The sequence below is a fragment of the Biomphalaria glabrata genome, chromosome 6 (assembly GCF_947242115.1).
Source record: "Biomphalaria glabrata chromosome 6, xgBioGlab47.1, whole genome shotgun sequence".
Taxonomy (NCBI): Eukaryota; Metazoa; Mollusca; class Gastropoda; family Planorbidae; genus Biomphalaria; species Biomphalaria glabrata.
Genome location: NC_074716.1, coordinates 40709068 through 40735859, shown reverse-complemented (window position 1 = coordinate 40735859; position 26792 = coordinate 40709068). Strand labels below are relative to the sequence as shown.

At 35.2% G+C, this 26792-nt stretch overlaps 1 protein-coding gene across 1 annotated transcript; it reads left to right on the top strand.

Moving 5' to 3' along the window:
- The first annotated feature begins 16069 nt into the window (after positions 1–16069).
- On the top strand, positions 16070–26142 carry LOC129926936 (uncharacterized). The gene is made up of 3 exons (XM_056033597.1): positions 16070–16242; positions 21429–21618; positions 24757–26142. Exons 1-3 carry the CDS (start codon positions 16080–16082, stop codon positions 25376–25378), a joined length of 975 nt encoding a protein of 324 aa, XP_055889572.1. The 5' UTR covers positions 16070–16079; the 3' UTR covers positions 25379–26142.
- Positions 26143–26792: the final 650 nt, after the last annotated feature.

Sequence of the window (26792 nt, the reverse complement as noted above, 5' to 3'; positions counted from 1 at the left end):
AGTTGCAAAGTTAATACACCAACACTTGGCTTTGACGTACAAATTGATCGGTAAGGACACTCCCCCTTATTATAAATACTCTCCGCAAGAGGTTCTCGAGTCTACTGATCATCTGCTGTACTGGGATAGGCCTATTCTGACCGACAAAACGGTAGATTTCAATCGCCCGGATCTGCTGTTCATCGATAAAAAAGAAAAAACCGCTACCATTATCGATATCGCCGTACCACTGTCTCATAATTTAAGAAAAACTGAGATAGAAAAACAAAGAAAATATGGGAACCTAGGCTTGGAGATTTAGCGTCTATGGAAATTGTCCAAAATAACAATATACCCCATTGTTATATCAACCGAGGGGATAATAACAACTGACCTCACAGACACCTTCAAGGCCCTTAACATTCCTAGGAACATCTTCGTTGCCTGTCAGAGGGCGGTACTGCTGCAGACCTGCCACATCATCAGAAAATTCCTCAGTGGAAACTGTTAAAGGGACTACGATGAATTTTGTTTCTCTTTAGCGAAACTCGACCCTGGCAGCGCCAGAGAATGACTACTCGTTCATTTCTAACATAATAATAATTTTATTTATAAAGCGCTGTTAACAAACAAAATGTAGGCTCAAGGCGCTGTAACAACATTACAAACATAAACACAACTGCTGAAATAACAGTTAATCTAAAAAAGTTTTAAACAAGTAGGTCTTAATGTTCTTCTTAAAAGTGGTTAATGCTAAAACAACTCGGTAGAGTAATGTTTATTAAACCTCGTAATGTGACTCGCATTTTAAAAAGACATAATAGCTAGATTTAGATCTAAGCTAGATTTTTGACACTGAAAATCTAGGGGTTTTTTTTACACTAGAGCTAGATGTTTTACACTAGATCTAGATTTTTTTCTTACACGAGCTAGATTTTTTTTATTAAAATTAAATTTAGATTTAAGTTCTAATTAAAATCATTATAAAATCTAGATCTAGAATTTCTTGGTCTAGTTTAGAATGTTTGTTGTTTTACATGTTTCGGATGTTCCTTCAGAGTTGTAGTCCAAACCTCCCGTAGGACGACGGTGGATGGGAGCGGGCAGGGTTTGAACCTGGGACCATCGATGAATCCAAACGACAGTCCAGCGCGCAAACCGCACTACCAGACAGCCAAGATTTAGACTAGATCAAGATCTGTAATTTTAACTTCTAGGCTTAAAGTTTGGATTTTTATTTCTTAAGTCTAGATTTTCAATATGTCAATATTACAATGTTATAAAATACTAAAACTAATCTACTATTTTAATATTTCATATTGCAATTAGTCTATTAATTGATTATCTAGGTTTTTTTATATATATAAATCTTGTCTAAATTACATCTCCATTATCCCAAATATATATTTTAGATCTAGATCTAGTAGATATAGATATTGAGAGTGCTAAATTAGTAGTTTAATTTAGGTAGATCTACTTCCTCATTCTAGTTCCATTTAAATGAAAATGCTCAATACCAAAAGATTATCTAAAATCGCTCTTCTGACATATTGTACATATCCGGTAGTTGTCATTCCGTAATGTGTAGGTATTTTATCAATAGTAGGCTATTTGTTTGTAACCAGTTTGTCATTAGATTAAGAGCACTGCCTGGTCGTGCGGTTAGCGCGCAGGACTGATTATCTCTATGGTCTCGGTTTCATACCCTGCTCGATGCCATCCTCAGTCGACCAGCGAATATGCGGATCCGACAGGGATCCGTCTCCTACGGGGGCCGCCTCTGAGTTTGTGTTGCCACAAACTACACTTTGCACAGATAGTTTTTTACTTTGACACTCAAAATTACAAAATATAGTCTATTGATTTCATTATCTAATAAAATTAAGCTTCAAATTTGTCTTTCAAAAGCATTTTTACATAAATTCGTTCCTTAAATCTTCATATACAAAAACAAAATTTAATAAAATACTCTGAAAGACACAAAGATAAAGGCACATTCCTCGTCCCATATGCTAGGACAAATTTGTACAAATACTCCTTCTTCCCTAGTGCTATTATAGCATGGAATGGGTTGTCTGAGCTAGCCAGGAAAACCAGTGACTTGGCAGAATTTAAGTCATTGGTTAATATGTATGACTAAATGCATGACGCGTAGGACGTAATCATCTTCTTTTTTGAAGTAACGTCTGTATTATATAAGATAAGATAAGAAGATAAGACATGAAATCAGCTGTTTTATCTAACGCCATCTTGGTTGACAACAACAGTCACAAGGGATGTTACTCCCAAACACAGACTGGTGCAAATATATATAACACACATCAACAATATATAGGTGTATAAACGCGTTTTTAAATGTGTTTGCATAACTTTAAAAATTCCAGTGAGATCTCTTCCTATGGTCATATGTTGACTAGTTTGTTATTTCATATTCAAAAACTGATTATATCATGTGACTAATTGTTATAACATTGATAGGTTTAATTGCTTATTAAATGCAATGCCGTATTCAAAGATGAGCAGGCTCTGGTAATACTTTTATGTGTTGTTAAAATAATAATAATAATATTAATAATAATAATAATAATAATAATTTTATTTATAGAGCGCTGTTAACAAACAAAATGTAGGTTCCAGGAGCTCTGATAACATTACAAACACAAACATGAGAGCTAAAATGACAAACTAATCTAAAAAAGTTTTATACAGACAGGTCTTAATGTTCTTCTTAAAAGTAGTGTAGCATTTTGTCTGTCTGAGATCAATGGGGAGTGAGCTCCAAACCTTTGGTCCGTGCACTGAAAAAACGGCAGACCGGAGATTTTGAGGGAGAAACGTGGCGCCACTATAGGCGTTCAGTCCATTGAGCGCAGGACTCTCTGAGGGACATATGAGTGATCAGTTTGCTAAGGAACAAGGGCATTTCTTTATTATAGATACATGCGTTTCGAACACACCTCCCGTAATTTATGGAGGTGGAGGGGAGGGGGGGATGCTCATATAGAGAACTGACATTTCATAGTTTACATGTTTTACTTGTTTGAGATGTTCTCTCAATTGATAATTATCACATCCTGCGTAATGGCTCGGAACTGTTACGGATAAGGGTTTCAACTCGGGACAATGTCTCGAGCACAATTCATACGACCAGGCAGCCAACAAAATGCTTAAACTTTTTTTTCGGCGGGGGCAGATGTATATTAAATATACATACTATATTATAGTAGTGGGGGGGGGGGAATAATGTTTATCACACTCCAACTTATGTTGTACCACTTATTGAAGTGACGGCCTAGTTTGCAGGACACTTCCTCCGTCAGAATGAAACACACATCTTCAGAGTTGAAATGACCTGTATGCCGATACGAAGAAAGCACGAAACAGGGACATCCTTGTATAACGACGCCACACATCCATGAGCAGTGAACACTGGCTGGTAAGAGGCGGCAGACGTTGCCCATGATCTATTTCTATGAAGACAGCTTGCTGTCCAATACGCCGAACGGTGCGGGAAGAACGTATATTTCATTAGCTATTGTTGTATGTAAGAAATCTGCTAAGTGAATAGATAACTGAACAAGACTTTGGCTTTAAAACCCTCCTGTAGAAGGAACACTATTCGAAAAAATGCATGATCTGGAAACAACTGCGCCTATTATCTCTGATATGCTCCTTCTTCCCTAGCGATATTAGAGCATGGAATGGGTTGCCTGAGCTAGCCAGGATAACCAGTGACTTGACAGAATTTAGGTCATTGGTTAATATGCATTTCTAAATGCATGACACGTAGGACGTAATAATCTTTTTTTTTTAGGTAAAATCTATATTATATAAGATAAGATAAGATAGGATTACTGATCTGAACCCTCTGACATTTAAGATGAGAACAAAGAAGAAGAAGAATGCATGGACTATATTAGAAAGTTTAGAAAAATAATGCTCTTACTCTGGAAACGCACCAAAATCTTTTTTTGTGAGCTGCAATAGCTCTAAATTTAGTTCTAGATTAAATTGGAGCACTATTCACAACAGAAACTGTCTTGCCTAAAATGTATTTCCGAGAGACGCCATACAAATGTAAACAAAAGATTATCTGGATCTATCTTCTTATGTTTGAGTCACTAGAGGTCTTATAATCTGTATCTTAAGAGAACTAAGTTAGATTGAATTTGTCTATCGAGGAGAGGATCTAAAGTCTAAAGCAAATATAAATATTACGACATGGCCTAAATTGTGTCGATGTGCTTCAAATAAAAAAATTAGTCAAATTAAAATATTAAGAAAAAAACTTTTTAACGGAAAGAAAAAACAGCATTAAAGTTATACCCCATTGTAAATTTAAAATTATACCAATTTAAAACCATAAGTCATTTTCTTACCCAGGCATGGTCGGATCCAAACCTTTAGATCATTTTAATATCAATACGAGATAATAAAAAATCTAAAAACACTTAAAATAGTTAAAACATTAACTCTTTGAAATTTACTAGATCTAATCTAGATCTTACAGACGAATATCTATATTCAAATAAGTTGTATTATCTATGGCTAGCTTATACTAGATTTTACAGGTATTTGAATAATTTAATTTACAAACTGTGACTGAAAAAAAAAGACCTCCCCTCCTCCTCAAAAAGCTAGAATCGGAGGGTGGGGAAACTATATATAATCACTCCTACTGACCCCCTTCCCCCGGATACGCCAGTGGTGCCGATGCAGTTTGGGATCAGCATCATCACCAGATCTGTTAAGAAATAACTTCTCACTAAAACCATTATTATATTGCCCAGTCTTACCGTTAATTAATAAGAGTGAAGGAAAAAAATTACCAGCAGCCCAGGGCAGACGTGGATACATTTAATATTGACCAGTGGCGTAGTAAGGTACCCGCACTAGCGGATCCAGAACTTTGGAGTGGGGGGGTTGATTTTTTTCCAAATCCTAACCCTAACGCCAAGTAAACCCTAACCCTATGCATAAACGTGCGTACAAAACAAAAAAACCGGGGCAGCGTTATAAGGTTCTCTTGTGGAGTTCGGGGCGAAGCCCCGACGCAAAAAGCGTTTTCTTGCATTCTTCATTGCAGAAACGCATTCTCCTGACATCTACAGCTCATTATACACCAATGGAGTTCGGGGCGAAGCCCCAACGCCAAAAGCGTTTTCTTGCATTCTTCAATGCAGAAACGAATTCTCCTGACCTAAAGCTCATTATTCATACTATTAAAAAAGGACCTTTTGAATAATGTTGTACTTGAAAAATATTCTAATATGAATTTATAGGCCCTAAATACATTGCAAATAAAATCGATTTATTCCTTGAAAAGATAAGATACCGCACATATTTAGATTTTGGCTTTGAGGATCACCACCGAAAAAAAAAATCGATAAATAATATTCAATAAAATTAAAGTATAAATTGTGAGTTATAGTCCCAAATTTATTCAACTAGAAAAATATCAGATTGAGTAAAGTTTGGGAAAAGGCGACTATGACGATTCTATTTGAGTTTAGAACTCATCTCAATCATGACTCTTATACTTAAAAATTTCGTTTGAATTCTAACTTTTCCAATGCAAAGTCTTTCTAAAAATAATTATGATAAATTCATGTGAAATTACATAAACTCTGTCTGGAAATGGGAGGGGCGGTAGAGTGAAATAATTAATAATTTCTGCTAAAGATTGCATTTAGCATTAAAGAATAGGGGTGGGGCGACTCGATATAAGAATTAAATTTATAGTACATATAAATTATATTAGTGACAGATTTTTTTAAATTTTGTAATTTCTTAACTATAATACATAAACAAAAAGTATTGATCTGTCCAATGGGGAAAATGCGATTGCATGTATCGCCCCTCCCACCTGGTACAACCCTTTTTCATTTAAATTTACTAATGATACAATTTGAGAGTGTGGTACGACATAATATACAATTGGTCACATATCAATACGTAGTTTATATTATATAGATATTCAACTAATTTTGTTCACAAACAATGATTCTCCACAAAAATAGGACCGCCCTTCCCCAGCACTCAGTGAGCTAGAGTTGGGAGGGCAGTACATGAAAGTGTATGGGGGGGGGGCGGCAATGATACCATCGCCCCCTGCCGACCCCATCAAATCGGCCAACATACTAGAGGGGGGGCGAAATAATCTAAAAATAGGTTGAAATATAAATAATTAGTATATATTTTACACAAGTAATAAATTCGTATACAAATTGTGTGAATTCTATAATAAAGTCGGCCGAATGGGAGGGGGGGGGGGCGATCGCCCCTACCCCCCCCCTGGATCCGCCAGTGGGTACCCGTGGGCCCGAGTTCAAGTATATGTTGGTGGGCCCCCTCTTTCCAATAACATGAATTTCGTGTGTTACAAAAAATATCGAGTCATTTACTTGTATCGGTACAATTTCCAGGTTATAGAGTCATTACGTTTGATTCAGTTCTGACTCATCAAGTAATAGTGTCTTCAAATTCAATGTTTGTATAAATTCTAAAGACAAAAAAAATATGGTTCAAACGAACAAACATATGTTGTCTTTTTGTTTTCCCCATTATAAACATTTACATAAAAAAAAACACTTCTATGTGTCAAACTATTGAACATTAATAAAATGTATTATCTAGTTCCATTTAATTCAGTTACCATGTAAATAGATCTTAACTATTTTGAATATTTAATGAGCTATTTTTTATCTGCTTTTACAAAAGTTTTTTTTGTTTCTTTGGTGTCATATCTTAGAGCTCATTATGTGGGCCCCAGTTGGTCGTTAGTCATGGGCACAAACGCAATGAATTCGTTTGCGTCTTGGTTGCTACACCACAGGCTATGGGCCACTAAAAGCTGTTGGCCCGGGTTTATTGAACCCCTTCGGGCCATGGAAGCTACACCACTGATATTGACCACAGGAAGCGCTACAGAGATAGTCCTTCCCGCTATTCTATAGAGCATAGTTTCTTTTATGATATTATATGTTATTATGGAGTGATCATTTGGTGACTTAGAACAGTCTATTAACGGTGGAATGGCGTTGACCGTCTTAGTGATTTGAACAGCTTGACGTAGAGCACCGTAATCTGCAGCTTGGGAGGGCCTAAAGAACATGCACGACAAGGTTAATAATGGACATGCGTAAAATGTTTTTAAATGTATCAGAATGAAGTGAGTTGATCGGCAGATCGTTTTGTTGTTTTTACATAGATATCACCGAGACTTAATAATAATAATAATAATAATTTTATTTATAAAGCGCTGTTAACAAACAAAATCTAGGCTAAAGGCGCTGTAATAACATTACAAACACAAACACGACAGTTAGAATGACAGTTAATCTAAAAAAGTTTTAAACAGATAGGTCTTAATGTTCTTCTTAGAAGTGGTGTAGCATGTTGTCTGTCTGAGCTCAATGGGGAGTGAGTTCCAAACCTTTGGTCCGTGAACTGAAAAAGTCCGCAGACCGTAGCTTTTGAGGGAGAAACGTGGCACTACTAAAAGCGTTGAGTCCATTGAGCGCAGGACTCTCTGGAGGAAATATGGAGTAATCAGTTCGCTAAGTTACAAGGGCATGTCGTTGTTATATATACACTGATGACAAAGTGTGGCGACCTTATAATCCATTCTCGCTTTCACGGGAAGCCAATGGAGCGTGCGCAAGAGCGTAGTAGATTCTAGTTTTTTTAAGGACTATTCGAGCGGCGTTGTTCTGTATACGTTGCAGCTTGGCTATTTAGTCATCAGGTATACCTGAGAGTTTGAATGCCACAGCTAGCGTTTTTGTTGACTCCGTTGTTAAATATGGTCGGATCTGGCCTAATCTGCGCAGCTGCAGATAAAGACCTTTGCAGGGCTGACTTATGTATGGGTCGAAAGATAGTGTTGAGTCGAAGAAAACTCCAAGATTCCGCACTACATGGACATAAGGATCATGACAATTTGTGATAAAGAGAGAATATGTGCTTTCAACTTTTGAGACATTGTTCCTAGTGCCAATCTTAATTATTTCTGTTTTGTCTTCGTTCATCTTGAGTTTATTTTCAACCATCCAATCGCTCACCCTTGCCTAGAACTGATCCTTGGGGTACTCCTTACTTCAAGCGTAAGCTTGTTGATTCTGTCCCGTTAACAGCGACACTTAGGGTGCGTTCCGTCAGGTAGCATCCAAGCCACTTTAGGACGACTCCTGCTAAACCAAAACTTGCAGAGAATCTGGCCATCATAATTTCATGGTCTAGCGTATCAAAGGCTGCGGACAAGTCCAGCATGGAAAGAATTGATATGTGGCCTTTGTCGGAATTGTGAAGTAAGTCGTTTAGTACCCTGACCACTGCCGTCTCTGTGCTACGGCACTTCCTATATGCTGATGAAAATTCTTCCAAGAGACAGTACTGTTCAAGATGAGAAATACTTTGCGCTAACACGATGCACTCCAGAAGCTTTGACAGGAAGGGAAGATAGTTTTTTAGACATTCCGGGTCAAGACTGGATTTCTTAAATAAGGGCCTAACAAGTGCATACTGAAATTGCTGTGGTACAATGCCTGAAGTTATTGAAGAGCTTTGACCCTTCCTCGTTTGGCTTGTTGTAAGTAATTATTCGTAAATATGTGTGCGTTTATTTAGTTTTCCTTAAGGCCTGGATCTTTATGATTTAAATTTACCAACGTTATATAAGACAGAAAGAATGTTTGTACTTTGTAAGATAAACTAGAGAGAAAGTTTCTACTTTGTAATATAAGATAGAAGCAATGTTTGTACTTTGTAAGAAAAAATAGAAAGAACGTTTGTACTTTGTAAGATAAGATAGAAAGTATGTTTGAACTTTGTAAGATAAGATATAACAAACGTTTGTACTTTGTAAGATAAGATATAATAAACGTTTGTACTTTGTAAGATAAAATAAAAATAATGTTTGCTGCACTTTGTAAGACAAGATAGATAGAATGTTTGCACTTTGTAATAAAAAATAGAAATAATGTTTGTACTTAATTTATAAGATAATTTTGATAGAATAATTGTAGTTTGTGATAAGATAGAAATATTATTTGTTTTTTTGTAAGATAAAATAGAAAGAAAGTTTGTACTTTGTAAGATAGGTTAGAAAGAATGTTTGTACTTAGTAAGATAAGGTAGAAAGAATGTTTGTACTTAGTAAGATAAGGTAGAAAGAATGTTTGCACTTTGTAAGATAAAAAAGAAAATATTATTGTACTTTGTAAGATAAGATAGAAAGAATGTTTGTACTTTGTAAGATAAGATAGAAAGAATGTTTCTACTTATTAAGATAAAATGAAAAGAATGTTTGTACTTTGTAAGATAAAACTAGAAAGAAAGTTTGTACTTTGTAAGAAAGGTTAGATAGAATGTTTATAAGATGAGATGGAAAGAATGTTTGCACTTTGTAAGATAAGATAGAAAGAATGTTTGTACTTTGTTAGATAAGATAGAAAGAATGTTTATAAGATAAGATAGAAAGAATGTTTATAAGATAAGATAGAAAGAATGTTTATAAGATAAGATAGAAAGAATGTTTGTACTTTGTTAGATAAGATAGAAAGAATGTTTATAAGATAAGATAGAAAGAATGTTTATAAGATAAGATAGAAAGAATGTTTGTACTTTGTTAGATAAGATAGAAAGAATGTTTGTACTTTGTAAGATAAGATAGAAAGAATGTTTATAAGATAAGATAGAAAGAATGTTTATACTTTGTTAGATAAGATAGAAAGAATGTTTATAAGATAAGATAGAAAGAATGTTTGTACTTTGTTAGATAAGATAGAAAGAATGTTTATAAGATAAGATAGAAAGAATGTTTATAAGATAAGATAGAAAGAATGTTTGTACTTTGTTAGATAAGATAGAAAGAATGTTTGTACTTTGTAAGATAAGATAGAAAGAATGTTTATAAGATAAGATAGAAAGAATGTTTGTACTTTGTTAGATAAGATAGAAAGAATGTTTATAAGATAAGATAGAAAGAATGTTTATAAGATAAGATTGAAAGAATGTTTGCCGTTTGTAAGATTTGAATATGAGGAGCAACGTTGAAACAGGGACTCACTCTATATACTATTGTAAGTTTACATTTCTTTTGCCTCCTTAATAAAACAAACATTTATATATCTCGTAGATGCCAATAAACCGTAGTTGAGCTACTTCCTTTACCGCACTGAACACTGAAGATTTACATCGATACAAGAAAAGATGGATGAGGACAACCAAGGTAACTTTAGAAATACTGTTATATTTTGTTTCTTTATAAATATACTAGACATATGTTACCCGCGACCCGCGGGTCTTTATTTGCGCATTACTGTCGATATAGTCACTGAGAGTGTTTTGTAAACAATTAAACGAAATAATAATGTAATAAGTAAAGCGAATGTATCAATGTAAAAATAGTGTGAATGTAGGCCTACATATATTTGATTAAAATTTGAGATGAATAGACTAAATTTTGTATGTTCATGTGTATAAAGTATAAAGTATATAGATCTTGAGGTAGACATAGATCTAAATCTACACTAATCTAGAGTTAAAAAGTGGCTTTTATAGAGTTCATTATGTGCTGCGCATGCGTGAATAAATATAGGCCTATGTCAACACGGCTACGCAGCTTTAGCGAACAGCGAACGAATGTATAAGTATTAAAAATGCTTTAGAAAAACAAATTTGAATGTTAATTTGATTAAAATATGAAATGAATGGACAATAATTAGTATGTTTATGTGTTAAAGCATAAAACTATCTTTGCGAAAAGAAGTTTAATTATCTTAAAGAGTTCAATAAGAGTTTTAGACCTAGGCCTAGGAATAGACTCAGTAGAGAGATGTGTTAATGTGTAACCATTTGGTAATGTCCAATGAAAGAAAATTTAGGAATGTTCGCCAGGAAATCTGTAGTCACAGATATCAGTAACTAATTTATGTAAAAAATGCTTTTGAATAATCTAGTGGATTGGATTTAGATGTATGTTAAACGTAGCTAATGATCCTTTCACGTTATTTCTCTTTCGCTACGAAAATAAAATTAGGTTTGCGAAAATGGGTTTACCCGAAGTCGATACATTCTTATTTATTAAAAACGAAAAGAGCGATAGCTTTGTTAAATGAATGGGATTATAAAGTGAACAATTAAACGAAATAATTTTTAGTACGCGATTCATGAATGAATATAGATCTAGGCCTATCTCAACTCGGCTTCGCAGCTTTCGTAAACGAATGTAGCTTTAGAAAACCAAATTTGAATGTTTATTTGATCAAAATATGAAATGAATCGACTTTAATTAATATATTTATGTGTTAAAGTATAAAACTATCTGTGCGAAGAGAAGTTTTATCATCTTAGAGTTGGATTAGAGTTTTAGATCTAGGGATGGGATTATAAAGTGAATAATTAAACGAAATAATTTTTAGTACGCGATTCATTACGGTATTGTCTAATAAAAGAATGTTCGTCAGGAAATCTGTAGTCACAGATATAAGGAACTAATTTATGTAAAAAATGCTTTTGAAACACAAAATTGAAGGTTAATTTTATTATATAATGAAATCAATGGATCTTCTTTTGTATTTTCATGTGTCAAAGTAAAAAACTATCTGCGCAAAGTGTATTTCTTAAAATTAGATCTAGGTCTAAATCCTTTCTATCTTTTCTAATGTCAACATTGTAGACATGGCCTAGATCCATAAAATACTATAGCTGTAATAGAGTCGGACAACTATATTTTTTTTTAGGGTCTTAAGTTTGTTTTAGGGCTACAATACATACACTACGGTCTAAGTTGGTACCCAAGGGACATTCCTGCCTAGTTTTATCAAGATTGGTCAAGCGGTTTTGATGTCTATAAGTAACATACATCCATACATACATACATACACCACACATTCTACTTTATAATATAGATACTTCATATAATTACACTTTGCCTTAACTTGGATATTTGATATTTGTTTAAAGCAGCGAATAACACGTCTGGTGTCATTTGCGAAATATTATAACATATATGCCTTCATTACTTTCAACCACGAAACATGACTTATATCAACTGTGTTTTTCACAATTATTCAATTTTAAATGACTGTGACGAACCGTCCGTTACAAAAATAAACAATTTATAATCGAACTCAATAAATGTCCATTTCTCTATAGCTAAATTTGCCATTCTAGTCACGCTTTGGCTGTCTTTTTCTCAATTATTTGTATATTGTAGGCTACATTTTTTCGGCTGATCGTTAGGTCTTTCTAGATACATTGACTGCGCTTAGAAAATAATCATGTATTATTCCCCCTCCCTCATGCATTGTACCATTGAAATGATACAAGAGTTGCTCCCCTGAGCATGACCTCTTTACATTTTTTATTTGTAGCGTTTATTTCATTGTTCATGGCTGACTGCCGTATGTAAACTATGACATCGTGGTTGCTGGCTATTATAAACTGATCATGTTTATCTCCCCTTTGGAATAATTGTCACTTCATTAAAATAATCCGATCTCATTGACTTGCATTATTTGCATATGAACGTATGTGATTCTATGATTGACGGCAAAGCCCGATGATATCACAATATGCCCTTTTCTGTAACGAATGTGTTAAGCAATTTCACTTTATTCATTTTATTAGCGGCCCGCGAAAGGGGAAAAGACGCTATTAGTTTTGTGTGGAATGTCTGTCCGCCCGTCTGTCCCGTTTAGATCTCGTAAACTAGAAAAGATAGTGAAAATCCGACATCATAATTTTTAGACCATTCAAAGTTCTGATGCAACATATTATATTTTAACACATTCATGCAAACGGTTGTAGTTTTTTGTCAACATTTTTTTTTACATTTGCATTGTTAAATTATGTAATGTCTGTTATATTAAGTACTATATTTACACACAAAAAATGTTTACTATTTTTTAAAGAGAAAAAATCTATTTAGTATGCATATAAGTTGGGCATAATTTAAAACAACAAATTAATAAGTAGTGTTTCATAATATCGTATTTACTTGCAGTGATGCACAGTGGCCATAGAACACTTAACCAAAGGTTGTTTTTTTACGGAAATGTTTTTTCTTGAGCAATAAGAGCTTGACCCTTTACAAAACAATTAGATCAATTAAATATTCATTATAAGTCATTAGTTAGGCCAGGTTCACATCTAACTTCACATTCACTTTCATTTATTCTTTGGTCTGCTGTACCGTTGGGCACCACAAAGATCCGTTAACCTTTTTCTTCATTCTTCTCTGTCATTTGCCTTTTATAGAATTTCATTCTGATAATATTGAAACCTGCCTTTTTACCTGCCTGGGCGGACCACTTCGGGGGCCGATTTTTAGTTTGTTTCCACACAAACTGTGTTTGTAACCTTGTTCATTCTGCCTGATTGCGGTTACAAACACTCTCTGGGTCTTTCCTTTCTGTTAGTCTTCCTGTTTCCGATATCATTCCTATCTCAGTCTCTGTTCCAGTTCCTGTAATTACTAAAACTTCTTCCAAAACTCATGTTAGTTCCTCAACTCTAGAACTATATTGCTATAGATTGCGAAAGAGACCATACTCAATAACTCCGTGGCTGAAGGAAGGAACCTACCACATCAGCGTATGAATGAAAACTGATCACCCAACTCTACATTTGTAGTCAATTATCAACAGCCGCAGCCAACCTCTTTTCGTTTATTATAATCCTCCGCTGCGAAACCCACACACCTTAAAGACGAGCAATAGCGATAATTATTATTATAACTTTTATATAGCGCTACTTTCGGGCCATTGTAATCGCAGTACTCAATGAAAGCTGGCAATTGAACCTATTATTCGTTAATATACATCAAAGTTTTGACTCGGACGACGGTGAAGAACTTTCTTATATCCATTGCCTTCTTAAAATGCTGAACATATTTAACCTGCTACTTTATCCATCGCTAACTCCGACCATATTTCCGCAAGACGTGAAAACGTTTACCAAAATGACTGCACGCTTCAATCTTGTTCAAAGAAACTTTTACATTTAAAACATTAAAAGACAAGGATTTCTCACTCAAGTAAAAAAAAAAACAACATTTATCATACTCTAGACCTTAACTTATGGACATGGTGATTAAGCGCTTGGATTCTGAAATTTAGGTCCTGGGTTCGAATCTTGGTGAAGAGTTGGATTTTAATTTTTTTTTTAGGGCGCCCCTGCGTCCAACATCTCAGACGGCATCCCTAATGGGTACCTGACATTTGTTGGGAAAAAGAAAGACAGTGGGTAGTTGTGCTGGCTGCTGACCACATAACACCCTGCTCGTCAGCGGTTGGCCAACCAAAGAGATGACCTTAACATTCTTTGCTCCATAGATTGCAAGATCTGAAAGGGGAAACTAGGTCTTAACTTACCATAATAATAACTTTATTCACTAATGAAAACAAATCGTCAAGAATTACGTGCCATAGAATAGTTGACACTTTTTATAGAACTGAAAAATGCAAGCCTTAAAATAAATCGTACATGGTCGGTTTTCAACACTTGATAAGCCTATTCTAGTTTAGTACAATAATGGCTTATCCTTACAACTTTACTTTACGTGCCCAAACAGAGCTGCAACTAGAACTGATTGACTTACACACCTGCTCCTTGTTGATTGAAAAAAATAATCTTCAAAAACATTGCTAAGGATAATCACAATAATTAAAAGAGTTTTTTTTTTGTGAAAACCAAATCTTTTCTACTGTATAAAACGACTCAGAATATCACTTATAAAGCTCAACAACAGCAAAAAAAAATGTCATTCAAAGGATACCAGCACATATAGAACTAGAAGGAAGGCTGACACACTTGCCAAGTCTGGGATAACAAACACAGAATTAAACATTGCATTCTATCCAGAAGAAATAAAGAGACTATTAGTGAATAAAATAAGTAAGAAATTATGTCTATTGTTTTAATCACAAAAAGATGTTGCCTATTATAAGCTATCCCAACAAGATCAACGTCGAAGCTTTCGACTCAGGACCGGACAGAATGAGACAACATATGTACAGAAAGCTTAAAGTTAGAACCAGTGAAATCTGCCCATGTGGAGTGTCACCAGAGAATGCTGACGATGTCCTCCAAAACTGCTCTGTTTACCAAGTGGCCCGTACAAAACAATGGCCACAAAACACCCTAATAGAAAGAAAACTATATGGAGATCTCCCTGATTTGGAAACCACTGCGCACTTTATTGCAATCAGGAAATAGGGGGAAAACTTTTATTGTCCCGATTTATGCCTTATTTGGCAGTGATAAAGCTCTTTATTTAACTATTATTGGTACATAATGCATTTATTCTTACACAATCGTCCTATCTTTTATGTCAAAGGAAAAACAATTCTCTCCATGCTACTTAGGAGGCGCAGTAGCTGAATGGTAAGGCGCTTGGCTTCCATGCAGGGTCATGGTTCGAGTCCTGATGAAGACTTTGTTTTTCTTTTTTTAATCTCGAAATCTTTCGGGCGTTTCTGAGTCCACTCGGCTGTAATGGGCTTCTGATATTAGTTGGGGAAAAGTAATGGTGGTTGGTCGTTGTGCTGAAACCCTCTATAAACGTGGGTCACGGAAACAGGTGACATTCTGCCCCATAGACGGCAAGGTCTGAAAGGGGAATTTTACTACTTACGTTGCAGCAGAATTACCTTAACCCTCGTGCACATAGATAAGTAAAAAGTATGAGCTGAACTTTAAAAAAAACGAACATAATAAACTCACCACTTTATCCTTTAAAAAAATTATCACAAAAAAACATCATCGAACAAGATCACGAAGATCAATATCAATAAAATATCTAGATCTAGATCTAGAATCTAGAGTAGATCTGAATTCTAGATGTAGTGTCTAAGTTAAGATTTCTTATAGTCATATAAATTCTAGATCTAAATCTAGATATAAACCTAGATCAAATTTAGAACTCTAGATAGACGAACGGACAGATCATACAAAACGTATAGCTGCTATTCCCATTTCGGGACCGCTAAAACAATAATAGTTAAGCCTAAATTTGTATTATTTGGACCATTTTAATATCAAATATAGATGTAAAATCAATGCCTGAACCAACTTTAGACGACATCGAAACAATAATGGCTGAAAATGACAAAGCTGACAGTGGTCTAGATGTGTGGGAGATCAGAAGTTTGTTAGTGCAGAGAGGATTTCCTAAGCAAGCGCTTAATGTAACGAAACTAAGGAGGATTCTTACACATGGAATCGGAGAGGATCGTTTAGCGAAAAAGGAATCCAATGGTAAATATATAAGTTGTTTTTTTGCATAATTTTGTTCTTCTATTTGTAACGTTTAGATTTTAACTCTTTATCCCCGTAATTATTTTTCAAGTTCTGACAGAATTGTTCGTTTTTCACATTTGTACATTGTACCCTGGTATGATTAAACTTCAATAACATTTTTCCCGACAATATCAACGTCTAATCTTTCGACTCAGAACCGGAAGCAACAGAATGAGACAACAAATGTACCGGAAGCTCACTATTGGAGCCAGTGAAATCTGCCTGTGTGGAATGTCACCAGATATTGCTGACCACGTCCTCCAAAACTGCATTCATTACCAAGAGACTCGTACAAGACACTGGCTCCAAAACACCCCAATAGAAAGAAAACTATATGGAGAGCTCCCTGATTTGAAAACCACTGCGTAGTTTATCTCATGTATTGGTCTAGTCATCTGAACTATTCAACATAACAATGAGAACAAAGAAGAAGAAGAAGAAGTATTCCCATAAAACTACAATTTCATGTTTATTTTATATTCATTCTTACATTGTCCAGGTCAGTGTATTCATGCAGATGTGGCCTATGGATTCTAGAGAAAATAGTAAATTCCTGCATTATAACATCCCCCCTAAATATACACCCACAATATACGCATTATATTTAAATGAAAAGAAATTACAGACTTAACTATGTAATAAGAACAACATACTCTCCACATAATGGAGTCACCTAGATCTATATTCACGTTTGGTACCATTTGTGATTTTCAATCTTTATACACCAAGCTATTGTATCAAAAACATAAACAAGCCGAATTGTTTATAAACTTATAACGAATTTCACGTTATAATCTAGTAGTATTTAATACCAAAGCCAGCCTTAGGCATTGGCAAAGTAGGCAGCCGCCTCGGGCCTCCAATTGATGGTGACCCCGTACATGACTGAACAAAAATTAAGGAGAAATTGCGACACTTAGATCAAATCGCAAACTAGCAAAGCTCTATGGCTCTATTTCTACTAGTCTAGCTCCAAAATTCTAGAGCTCTAGATCAGGGGTGGGCAACCCTTTTGTATCGAGGGCCGCATTAAAAAAAATTTTGGAAAGGCGGGCCGCATATATATATATATATATATATATACAACTTAAAAAGATACGCTGGCTTACCTTGAGGAATTACAACAACAGCTAACAACTTTTGAAATCAATTTTACGATTTAAAAAAAATAATTGCTGTTTTCTTTTAATATCACATTATCCCCACAAATATACAGTTATACTTAATGTGCAGTATTTCACTTTTTACACTTATGCATTATGTTCCGGAACTGTGGAACTAGCTTACTAGTTGTTACCCTTGTGACTGCTGTCAAATTACAGTCAGTAAACATCGACCAGTGATTATACTTGTTTAGTTTCCACACACACAAAAAAACAAAAAACGCTTGTTTACTGAATGAGACAATTTATGTTCCGGGAGTTAAATGTCGGGACGATCAAAACCTTCCCTTGCAAGAGCATCACCAGAGAATGCTGACCATGTCCTTCAATGGTGCATACTAAATCAAGAGACCCGAACAAGACTCTGGCCCCAAAGCCGTCCTATATAACAGAGTCTATTCGAAGAACTGTCATCTCAGATATAGGATTTCTGTTCTGAATTCTCCAACATTTAAAATGAGAACGAAGAAGAAGAAGAACAGATGTATGTGTACCCAAATAGTGTGAACAGCAGCAAGGTTTTTTAAGTGTGGTAATACAGCTTCAGGCACCCACAAGACTCCCGTGGAGATACTGACTGGAACTACTCTTTGCATGGAGTTAAGTCCTCTGGAGCTGAATCAGCTTCTAGTGAGCTGATGGTATTGCAAAATGGTTGTTGACATCTTAAAATTTGCTTTTATAAATTGAAGGAATCAAAATAAGTGTTGTACTTTCCATCATTTCACTATTAATAGTTTCACCTTTCAGCAAAGGAAAATGACAAAACCTGTTTTCTTTTTCTTGATTGTAGAAATGGGAAGGCCTTGTTTAAAAAGATTTAACATGCATTTACATTTCATTTGGAAGCAGCCAATTGCAATAATAGACGACATACAGTCACCAAATCCGTCGTCCACTTTTCATTAGAAATATTGGTAACAAAGTACATGCTAAGCGCTAGCAAATTCATTGAATTGTTGTGTTACTTAATCGGTGCTACCTATGGTTAACAGCCCTAGTTCTAAATAGTTTCTGCACTAAAAGGTTTGATTAATTATAAATCGAAATTTTATGCAGCTTTATGCAAACTTTCCTGTTTATAGTTTATGGTAGGGATATTAAATTTTTTTTTTCTTAGTCAAAGATTGAGTTCAAACAGTTGTTGCACTTGCCATCTTGTTCCAAGCCTACCCAACACTCAACACAGTTCTTTATAGCATTGAATAAATACTGATCAGAGATTGTGTCTTGAATTGAGTGTATTGATGTATAGCCGATAAGCATAATCTTCGTTTACTTGAAATTTTTTTATAATGAGACAGTTTCAATAATTTAGAAAGATATATTTTTTAATATATTTGCATTTTTATTTGAATATACTGTGGGCACACTTGATTTCTGTAGGTGTCGGCGGGCCGCATAAAACATTCCGGCGGCCGCATGTGGCCCGCGGGTCGTAATTTGCCCACCCCTGCTCTAGATCATACAGACAGGTTTTTAAAAAAATGCATACCTTTTTTTTCAGGCTTTATTGTATATTTTTGGTTTGCATCAATTTTATATTTCATATGGGGCCACCAAGCAGAATCTGATGTTACTCAGCAAGCTGATTTTGGAGTGGCAAAGTTTGCTACAGTTTGTGCATTGAATGCTTCTGTTGTAAGGCTATCTGATAGGGTAGATTTCTTTTTCATTGTCTTGTTTATGGCAACTTCATTTCTTTTACAATCGGTGAGGCTCTTACCAGCAAGTTCAGTCTGTCCTGTTATCCAATTCTGCAGTATTTTCACAAACATACTTTAAGACATAAAGAGAATTGGCCATTCAGATTTAAATTGTAATTTTTTTTTTACAAATTGATATTTTATGAGGTTTGATTTGTGATAGGACAAAGATATTTTGAATCTATATTATTTACAACAGATTCTTACTAAATTAATAAATTGTTACTTTTCTTAATATCTTAACTGTGAATAGCCTTTTTTTAAAATGACTTAATTGTATAAAATGTAGCTCTTGGAATATAAAGGAAGTATAGCCCTTGAGAGATTATGGACACGACATGGACTAAATTGTGCCGATGTACCAAACCAAACCATCTAGAACTTGATCAAAAACTATCTAGAAGTTGATCTAGAATAAGATTTAGAACTAGATCTAGAATCTAGACAAGTTCTAAAATCTAAATATAGAATCTAGATCTAGACTAGAAATCGTATGACCTTAAACGTTTAATCTCAAAATGGCTAGACCTAGGCCAATGTTATGATAAGGAATAAGCTTTTTAGTACGAGCTGAGTGTTTCTAAGGCATAATACACTATAGACTCTCAATCCACTCTGCAAGCATTTAACAGCAGCACCTCAAACAGCCTAAGAAAGTTGACAACACTGATTGTGATAATCCATCATCAATGTCAAAATTAAATATCAATATCACACTACAGTAGATCCCTGGACACATTGGCATCATGGGAAATGAAAAGGCAGACCAAAGGCAGGATCAACTATGGAACAACCAGATAGACCTGCTAATTATCTCACCCTAAGGTCAATGTTTGTCAACAATCACAAAGACGAGTGGCTTAACCCATGGGCATCAGGAAACACAGGAAGAGCCTTGTACAAAGAAATGACTATGCCTAACAAACTCGACAGTATTGATTTCCTTCTCCCCCTCCCTGCAAAGAGCAATCTACAATCTTCTAAGAACAGGACACTGACCTCTGTTAAATTACCATCTTAACAAAATAAATTCCACACAACTCCCCTTTATAGACACAGCGCCCACCCTTATGTAACCGTAAACCTTATCCTCTTTGAATGCCCCTTTCTAATCCACCTTAGACAGACCCTACTACCACTACAGCCCAACATAACCAACACCCTGTTAGGCAGTGCTGAACAACTGAAGAAAACAGCACTCCATTTTTCCTTGGCACAGTCTGCAAAGAGCTGACAGCTCAGAAGAAATAAGCTGGTTAGAAGAAGAAGTGTACTATGCCTGTTCATATCCGATACCACTGTTGACATGATAGAAAAAAATTTGCACTCCAGCTGTCAGGAGATAAGTTTTGCCTTTATAATTAAAAGTTTGCTCAAATTATTAATACATATATATATATAAATTAAATATATCTAGAGCTGGGCTCTATTTAGTCTTAATTAGACTGTTCAATGTATAGTAAGTATATGTCATAACTGCGAGCTGTAAGTGTGTTTTATTTTTGTATTTACAGCTAAAGGGAAGTTCGTATCAAAAATCATTTAAAAAAACAACATTTGAATCAGTATTTCATACCACGAGTTAATTAATAAATGGAAATGGAAAATATATTTTATTAGATTAATACTTTTTCCATTGTGACCTTATATGCAAATTTTTTGTATCAATGCGCGTATCTATGAATGAAGCTTGAGTTATTAATGACGAAGTCTGTGACCTTTTTAGAAAACTTACCTCCCCCTATTTTTATCATTTAAAGTGTTTTTTTTTTTAATTTGCTTGCATAGATAATTTTTAAAATTCGATTGATCACTTTCAGAAAAGAAAAAAGTAGCCATTGCACCAGATTTTTGAATGATCTAAACTATCATGATATCCGATTTTCATTTTGCTTTTCTAGTTTCTGAGATCTAAACGGGACCTTCGACAGACGGACGAAAAGACCACATAAAACTAATAGTGTCTATTCCCCTTTCGAATGCCACTAAAAAGTGTTAATCGGTGCTTGAAGCAGACAGAATTATGATTATATACATTTCTGTACTGTAGAGGATAATCATGCTGCGCTATAGTTGAAACACCCTAAAATAACGTATGCACAAACAAATCTTTAGCCAATCAGTCGTAGTTTTGTCTTCTGTTTGCATTATGAACCCCATCCCCACCACACGTAGGCAATATAGACACACTACTTTCTTTCCCAACTATATAATTTGTATGTGTGTGTGTGTGTATGTGTCTTTGTCTCATTATTTTGTTGGGATCTTCCAAAAGAGAGCCTAAATTCAAAAGAAAAGGACTATACACCGAAAACAGCAAGAAAAACAAGAGCAAGAAATGAATCTTTGAGGCCAATGAAGAGAAAGAGAGGAATCTCGACTGGGAAAGTCACCAAAACAAAGAGAAGCCAAAACAATGATAAATCAAAACCAAAATCAAATAATCTAAACAAACATCAGAAAAAGTAAGAAATTTAAACATAGGAATACCAATAGTAAATACCAGTGGCGTCACTAAGGTCGATGTCACCCGGTGCGGTTATTTAAGGGTGTTACCCCCCCCCCCCGCTATCAACTTTATTCAAAATTTTCCCAATATAAACTAATGTTATTTTTTTTGTTGAACAAATACAGTAAAATGAGTTGCAATGCACGCAATTCTATTTTCAAATTCCATTGTTTATAACATTTTAAAAATAGTTTTGCATATTTTACTGAGTATATTTATTAATATCGCCTAAATAATTTTTCTTTGTTTAATAGACGGTAAACGGTATAACATTGCGCTGTGTTATTCAAACTTTGACTACAATCTAATGAAGAAAATGTACTTTGCCGTTATTTTAGTTATCTATTCGTCTCCAGCTTCGCCCCGGACTGGAGCGAGGCATTTTTCAGCATTCCTGAGCTTCAGAAACTCTCCTTAAGTCTAGTTTGTACATTTTTAAGTAGTAAGAAGAGTACAGGTCAAATAAAATTCAATTAGAAGAAGAGGTTAAGTGTGAGAGACATTCGAGACCAATGGGCAGTGTTTCTCTTTTACCGTTGGCGCTCCTGCCGGCTAAACGTTAGTTCTTTGTTTTTAAAAATAGTGTTATGTAGATCATTTTAAACTGTTTTGTATAGCCGAAAGAAACTCTTCAGGACAGGTTTCCTATCCATCCAGTAAGGTGGTCTGTTGAAGGACTGTGAGCTCCTCCAAGCGTTTTCCTTCGTTCTCACCTTGTGTCGTCTTCAACGTCTTTTTCTTCCCGTTGTAAGAAGAGCTCATGTCAGTTTAAAATTATAATGGGGTGGGATGTTGTAATAATAAGCGTAATATTTATACTATTTTTTAGAATAAATGCTCAAACTAAGTCTAATCAAGAATTCTAGTTTTTACCAATCTTTTTGTTTCCATTCGGGTGTCAGCCCCAACGAGTGTCACTCGGAGAGGACCGCACCTTCCACCCCTCTCCTAGTGACGCCACTGGTAAATACCTCAACTGAATAAATATAAAATTAAATATGTAAACTATAAAAATCCTTTTTTAAAGAATTAAGCCCAAAATGTGGTAAAAACTACTCCTTCACAATTATATATATATATAAATAATGTAGAAGTTAATTCGCTTTTTTAATATTAAAATTTTAACTTGATTCAAGAATATATGTCTTATCTTATCTTATATAATGCAGACGTTACTTCAAAAAAGAAGACGATTGCGTCCTACGCGTCATGCATTTAGTCATGCATATTAACCACTGACTTAAATTCTGCCAAGTCACTGGTTTTCCTGGCTAGCTCAGGCAACCTATTTCATGCTCTAATAGCACTAGGGAAGAAGGAGTATTTGTACACATTTGTCCTAGCATATGGGATGAGCAATGTGTCTTTATCTTTGTGGGAAAAATAACAAGTACAATTATCTGTTGGGGAATAGCCCCACATAGTTAGACATATATTTAAAAACTAATGCATTAACTTCCCTTGTTAGTATCAAAAGAATTAATTACCAACAAGTAATTTGTTTAATTTTTTAAATGCTTTATTTATTGTCTCCACCAATGAAAATTGTGCATTTCAGTTTAATCTTTATTGTTGTAAATAGAAAAATGTGTACATAAGTACCTGTCTATCTATCTATCTATCTATCTATCTATCTATCTATCTATCTATCTATCTATCTATCTATCTATCTATCTATCTATCTATCTATCCATCCATCCATCCATCCATCCATCTATCTATCTATCTATCTATCTATCTATCTATCTATCTATCTATCTTGCCACACTTGTTCTTGAAGTCTGCCAAAAGCAGCACTGGCACGAGCAACACGAAAGTCCACCTCATTATCTAGGTTGGTGTTTGCTGATATGGTGCTTTCCAGATAGACAAACTTTTTGACGTTTGCTAATTGCTGTCAATCTATGAGAATTTCTGGCTCTGTGACTGATTTATTTGGAGGAGGTTAGTGCAGCACTTCTGTCTTTTTAACATTAATGGTGAGGCCAAAATTTTTGCAGGCATTAGCGAAGAGGGGCAGGCTCTTTTGAAGGTCTTCTTCGTTTGTAGCATTAAGGGCACAGTCATCTGCGAATAGCAGGTCTCTGGTGCAGTCATAGTTTACCTTGGTCCTTGCCTTGAGTCTCTGAGCGTTAAATAAACTTGCATCGGTGCGATATCGTATGCCAACTCTGATGTTTTCTGTGCAAAAGGCCTCTTTCAGCATAGCGGTGAACATTATGCTGAAAAGCGTTGGAGCCAGCACACAGCCCTGCTTCACGCCATTTGAGACAGGAAAAGGCTTGGAGTAGTCTCCGTTGTCTTGGACTCTTGTTTGCATGTCATCATGGAATTGTCGCACCATTGTCATGAAATGATTCGGGCAGCCGAATTCGGACATTATTCGCCAGAGGCCTTCACGACTGACATTGTCAAAAGCTTTAGTCAAATCTATGAATGCAGTATAGATATTTGAATTTTGCTCTTTACATTTCTCTTAAAGTTGGCAGACTGCAAAGATCATGTCAAACGTGCCTCTCCACTGCCTGAAGCCGCATTGACTCTCCAGAAGTAGGCAAGTTTCTAGATGGTGTTGTAGTCTGTTTAATAGCACCCTGTCCAGAATCTTGCCAGCAATGCATAGAAGGGATATGCCACGATGGTTATCGCATAACTGCCTATTTCCATTTCTCTTGTAGAGATGAATGATGGAGGCGTCTTTGAACTCTTGTGGTAGTTTCTTTTGTTCCCACATTACCTGGTAGATTTCTGTTAGTTTAGCTGTCAGCTCTGAACTGCCAAGTGAGTATATTTCAGCAGGGATGGAGTCTAGTCCCAGTGCCTTACCAGTTGAGAGGTTAGATATTGCAGTCATTATATCAATGAGCCGGGGAGGGCCAGCTAGTGAATGGTTATTGGGACTTGTTCCAGGCGTGAGATGGCTTCGGTGCTAATGCTTGATGGACAGTTAAGAACGGTACTGAAGTATTCATCCCAGCGAACAAGTATGTCCCCCTTGTCTGTGATATGTTTGTTTCCACGGTGGTATTATTTTACTATTAAAAGTTTTAGTTAAGTAAAAAGTACAGTAATTATTTTTATTTTTTTATTTCAGTGAAGAACAACAACATAAGCTTTCATGCAACTTAAAAAGGGCAAAGAAAAACCAGATAGATGGTCCAGTCTCAATAATACAAAATAATAAATCCTCACACGTAAAACCTCATAAGATAAATCCAAACAGCGAAACTGAATATGTAAAATTCACCACCAAGGGGGATGGGAGGTGTTTATTTCGCAGTATTGCTGTTTGTTTAAGACCAGATCTTCAAGTGGAAAGAAAGAATGGGATCATAGAAGATCCAAAGCTTATGCTTCAGGAAACCTGTTTAGCTGACAATCTTAGAACACAAGTTGTTCTATATGGTCTTGATCACTATGATCGACTTTCGCAAGAATTAACAGGAGATATTTTAAAGGCAGATATGCCTTCTGGCTATAATTTTGATTCGTTTCTAGAAAGATTAAAATATGTATCAGATGTCACCTCACAGGCTGGTGAGATTGAACTGAGCATTCTATCTGATGTCATAAATAGACGTATAGATGTCATAGACAAGGCCAGTGGCAATATAACTTCGTATGGTGAAAAATTTAGTGAAATGCCGCCCATTTACGTACTATATGAAAGTTTAGAAGAATCATCAGGACACTACCTAGCGCTGAAAAAATTATAAAAAAGAGTAATGTTCTTGGCAGACACGTTGGACTGTTGGACTGATCATCGCCTAATATAACATCTAATGCAGGGGTCTTAAACACGTGTCGTGGCCCGCGAAACAAATTTGTGTGGAGTCTGTTGGCCTTATTTTTCAGAGGCTTTTGATATCTTTCGTTAATCAATGAACACGATTTTATTAACATATTAATTTTTATGACTTGGCTCTATGACCCAATCATGTGACATGTATATTTGAGCAGTGTTGATATGGGTTGATGCATACAAAATGACGAAAATTAATTTTGTAAGCTCGAACAAAACTTGAAGCAAAACGTTTTTAACAGCGAGCGTAGATTAGAAAAATGACTTACATGGGATGACAACAATGAGATGATGGTATTAAAATTTCTAGATGTAGTTTAGAAAGCATTGTTCATAACATTTAGGAAAAAGTTATCCCGTTAGAACTTTTTATATATAAGCTCAAATGTTTTATGTCATGTGGCCAGTTGAAAAAATCAACTTACTTTACTTCTCTAGAGTATGTCAGGTATCCATTGGAGTTGGAGTTGGACGAACAGATGGCGGGATTCGAACCCGATATCGCCATCTATACTACCTCTCAGTGTTACATTTCTAATGTTTAATACTAACGCGAATGTCGTGTAGAGCTTACTACTTGCACAACTGATACAATTCACTAAAGACACTGAATGACACACTTGTAGCAGACGACAAATTTATTGAATAGAAATACTTGGCGGATAATCCAGCGACAAAGGTACACTGCATACTCAAGTAATTATATGTGGCATAAAGTCACTATTCTACATTATAAGAACATGTATATAACAATATTAGTGCTCTTTACCTCGTAGTCAGTTTCAGATCAAGAGCATGTTCCCCGTGTACGCTTATTTTGTTTGATTACAAATTACCTCATGTCTCAGTGAGTCTCAGTGAGTCCAGACGAGGCTGTGATTCTCAGCCACCACACCCCACTTTACATTGTTGAAGAGATACAAAAAAGACAGAATGTCGTGTCGTATGTCATAGAACCCATAGTTGTTTTTTTTTTTACATTAATGTCTAGATGCATTGATGATTGTTAATTTTAAGATGATCTTTAAAATTTATGACATTGCCATTGCTTTAATGTTTTAATGTTGTTTATTATTATGTATTCTCGTATGGAGTTAGTTGATTCAGATGATTACAAAGTTACATTGTGTAATCATCTGTTAAAATGCTCTATTTAAAAAATTAACTTTATTTTATTGAAGGAGCTGGGGCGTCATTGCTGACTCTCTTTTGACTTATTATATTATTTTTCTTGTAATTGACACACATGTTATAACAGCGCCTTGAGCATACAGTTTGTTTGTTAACAGCGCTTTATAAATAAAATTATTATTATTATTATTATTCCC